This window comes from Limulus polyphemus, unplaced genomic scaffold (genome assembly GCF_000517525.1).
Source record: "Limulus polyphemus unplaced genomic scaffold, Limulus_polyphemus-2.1.2 Scaffold2849, whole genome shotgun sequence".
Taxonomy (NCBI): Eukaryota; Metazoa; Arthropoda; class Merostomata; order Xiphosura; family Limulidae; genus Limulus; species Limulus polyphemus.
The window spans coordinates 7,884-12,219 of NW_013668459.1; the positions used below are offsets into that span (position 1 = coordinate 7,884).

Genomic DNA, 4,336 nt, shown 5'->3' on the forward strand with positions numbered 1-4,336 from the left:
TTAGTTACATGTTTCTTTATCCAGTGTGTCGTCCTGCTTGAGTTATAGAGTTAGTTACATGTTTCTTTATCCAGTGTGTCGTCCTGCTTGAGTTATAGAGTTAGTTACATGTTTCTTTATCCAGTGTGTCGTCCTGCTTGAGTTATAGAGTTAGTTACATGTTTCTTTATCCAGTGTGTCGTCCTGCTTGAGTTATAGAGTTAGTTACATGTTTCTTTATTCAGGGTGTCATCCTGCTTGAGTTTTAGCGTGAGTTACGTGTTATTTTTCAAGGTGTCGTCCTGCTTGAGTTATAGTTTATCCCGTTGCAGAAAAAAATGTAAAGTTACAGAATTTTATTTTGAGGTCGTTTTGTCAATATATATATATAACACTATAATTGTTTTTTTATTTTAAAAACCAACAACAACAAATACTACAATTCGAAAAATTATGCTCAACTAGTTTTTTCGTACGAGGGCGCCACTAACTTTCGCCTCAGTTACATTTAACTTAATAAGTTCACAATAAACGTGTTATGTCCATCTATGGCGGGGGTGGGTACAAATAGGCTTAATGTAATATATGGCGATTCAACGAAAAGATAACCATACAATTGGTACGTGGGCGAAGAGCATACCACGCACAGCAAGGCAGAAAAAGAATTATGCACTTAGTAGGAAATAAGTCATGAAGGATAAGATACCTCGTTGTCGATTTATCACGAAGAAATTGTTTAATGATCTCTATGGTAACGACTAGTTTTTTCGTTGTCTAGTAACGGGTGGTGTTTTGTGGTTGCTAGGCTGCGATGTTCTTTCGAAGATTTCGATATTTTTTACATTATATATCTTGTTGTTGTTTTTATTTTTAATACAGTGTTTAGTAATCCTTTGCCTTTTTTTCCCCTACGTTATTTAAAATTCCGTTAATGTTTCTTTTCTCCACATTATTTAGTATTCTGTTAATTCTTGTTAAGAAGTTAGCACACAGGATCACATACAAAAGCTGTGATGGTTTTAAAATGAGTGTAATGAAATATATATAGTATTCTAGTAGTTATTTGTTTGTAATTAAGCACAAAGCTACACAATAGGCTATCTGTGCTTTGCCCACCACGGGTATCGAAACCCGGATTCTAGCGTTGTAAGTCCGCAGAGATACCGCTGTGCCACTGGAGGGGGGGCGGTGATGGGGATTTCAACCCGCAGATTACGAGTCGAGCACCTTAACCAATAAGCCATGATTCAACGGTAAGTCTGAGAGTTTATGAGGCTAAAAATCGGGTTTCGATACCCGGGGTGGGCATATCCCAGATAGCCCATTCGTTAGCTTTTATGCTTAACAAAACAAACAACATTTTTGTAATCAATTTAAAAGATGAATATACGTTGTTTTGGTTGGAAGTAATGTTGTAAAACTACTTGATAACACTCGCATGATTTTGGTTTTGTTTCAGACTGTTATGAAGGAAGTGAAAGCTACACCGTGGGACAGAAGATTAAGAAGAATTGTAACACGTGGTAAGTTTAAAAACGGAGCAGTTGGATTAGACGAGTGAATCTATGATTTAGATATACAACAAAACTGGACGTAGTTTAATTATGTATTTGCCGCGTGTTCACTTCACCAAGTAAACTGTTTACTGATGGTTAATATATAAATTAGTTTACTAATTAAAACCTATTTATCGACTATTCCATTCCACAATATACGAATATAAGATGGTTAGAACCTACACCTATTTAACTGTGGGTGTATGATCTACACCTAGGTGAAGTTGGGTGTTTGATTAAAATATACATCTAGGTAACGGTGGGTATACGGTTAAAATCTACACCTTGGTAAAATTGAGTGGATAATTAAAATGTACACCTAGGTAAAAGTGGGTGTGTGTTTAAAGCCTGCACCCAAGTAAAGGTGGTTGTATGATTAAAACTCACACTTAAAGCTGGTTGCCAGTACGTTCTACTAGATCTAAAGCTGGTTGCCAGTACGTTCCACTATATCTAAAGCTGGTTGCCAGTACGTTCTACTAGATCTAAAGCTGGTTGCCAGTACGTTCTACTATATCTAAAGCTGGTTGCCAGTACGTTCTACTAGATCTAAAGCTGGTTGCCAGTACGTTCTACTAGATCTAAAGCTGGTTGCCAGTACGTTCTACTATATCTAAAGCTGGTTGCCAGTACGTTCTACTAGATCTAAAGCTGGTTGCCAGTACGTTCTACTAGATCTAAAGCTGGTTGCCAGTACGTTCTACTAGATCTAAAGCTGGTTGCCAGTACGTTCTACTAGATCTAAAGCTGGTTGCCAGTACGTTCCAATAGTTCAAACCTGATTATCTGTTTGATAAAAGTACATATTAAGGATATAATAGTTGCAACTATTAAGGTACTTCTTTAACGATCATGGTCGAGTATATTAACAATAAACGAGCTAAATTCTCGAAAAGGTCAAATAAAACCACACCCTTATGACCTGATCATAAAAAAAAACTTGCCGCCTACATGCATCAGAAGTGGAAAATGAGTAATAAATTTAAACAAAGCTATGATGTATGAAGGAAAATACATTTTTCACATTACATCCCACTTAGAGGCACCTTATAACACCCCCAGACTGTTATAATAGCTTTGATATTAGGAGCGTGTGCACTTTCAAGTGTATATATAATGAAAAGCTGAGGCCTAGCTCTGGCATTCTTCCGTCGACGATTAAATATAGATGAAAAGAAAGATTCTTCTCCTCCCGACTTACTGCACCCCCCAAGTTTAATTAATAAGACCTCTCGATTGGTCGCAGTAACAGGAGATAAATGTTTGAAATCTAATTCTTTTGTCTACTGCTAAATCACCCATATTTGTATTAAGTTCTAAATCTAAAAATGTGTAAGAGCTTGTCCGGAACAAAACGTATCAATGTCATGAACGACACACGAAATGCCATTTTAGAAGATCACGTTCTGGAAAATATTTATGTTTTGTTGTTTTGTTTTTTTTAATCTGCACAAAGCTACTCGAGGGCTATCTACAGTAGCCGTTCATAATTTGGAATAATAGAATAGCAGGAAGGCAGCTAGACAACAACACCAGCCGCCAACTCATGGGCTACTCTTTACCAACGAATAGTGGGATTGGCCGTCACATTATTACGCCTCTACAACTAAAAGAGCAAGCATGTTCAAGGACGGGACTCGAACCCGTGACCCTCAGATTGCAAGTCGAGTGCCCTAACCACCAAATCATACCAGGCTTGTTACTTTATGTATCCAGTAAAACTTATGCATGTTATTAGTCAATGTAAAGAACGTAAAAAAATTTCAATACATCAGTAATATAACTACTTGTTTCGTTTTTTACTTGTAAATTTCTGTTTCTTATAAACATTAATATTATATTGATTGTTTGTTTGAAGTCAAGCACAAAGCCACACAACGGGCTATGTCAGAGTTTTAAGTATGTAAAGTTGGGCTGGGATTCTTCTACAGTAGGTGTCTGTGACTTGTTGGCAATAAATTTGAACAATAAACGGACAGCACACAATCCACTTGTTTTAAAATGATATATTCAAAACAAGTCAAACGTACGTACAAAAATTCTTTACACTATAGGATATCAAAGCTGTGTCTAAAACTCTAAATAATTTTAATTATTGTAAAATGTCCACATAGGCTGATTCAACTACCTTAGAATCCAATTGACAAGACAGATTATTTTCTCTGCTCTATTTCTTACTGTACAATCTCCGATAAATTGTCTCTTTTCGTCCAAGTCCACACAGCCTGGTTCAATTACTTTAGAACACTCTTTGACAAGACAAATTATTCTCCTTATCTCTGTTAAACTTACTTTAAAATAACGCTCATTATGGCTAATCACGCACACGCAAGTTAACTTCGCGTTTTCTGACTGGACTTTTACTTTCACTTCACTTTTTATCTTCGCTTCACTTAACTTGCACTCGCGAGTCACCTATGTATATATATATATATATATCTTATTCACTGAGGCATCGAACTTTCTATAAACTGCGCAAGCGACGCTATAATGTAACAATACTCACTTTAAGGTAACGAGAAATATACCGAAGATTCGAGTAAATTCGTCAACAATGTTACAACAATTGAACCACACATGACACTTACCGAGTTACGCAACCAAACTTGTCATAACTATAACCTTTAAAATAATTACTTTTAACTTATTTGTTATGAAAAGTAAATAATCATTTAATATTAAATCACAAAACAATTGTTTGTTTGTTTGAATTTCGCGCAAAGCTACACGAGGGCTATCTGCGCTAGCCGTCCCTAATTTAGCAGTGTAAGACTAGAGGGAAGGCAGCTAGTCATCACCAC

The 4,336-nt window shown here is 36.2% G+C and overlaps 1 protein-coding gene across 2 annotated transcripts in view; it reads left to right on the forward strand.

Annotated features, from left to right (window-relative positions):
- Positions 1 to 654: 654 nt before the first annotated feature.
- The window catches only part of LOC106468048 (uncharacterized peptidase C1-like protein F26E4.3), a 17,885-nt gene continuing 14,203 nt past the window's right edge, over positions 655 to 4,336 (forward strand). Inside the window, exons 1-2 of one of the 2 annotated variants that reach the window (XM_022396355.1) lie at positions 655 to 730; positions 1,439 to 1,502. In XM_022396355.1, coding sequence (XP_022252063.1) covers positions 670 to 730; positions 1,439 to 1,502 — 125 coding nt within the window. In that variant the 5' untranslated portion in view covers positions 655 to 669. Of the gene's footprint in view, positions 731 to 895; positions 990 to 1,438; positions 1,503 to 4,336 lie in introns of those variants that run through there. The other variant, XM_022396354.1, reaches the window with a different exon arrangement.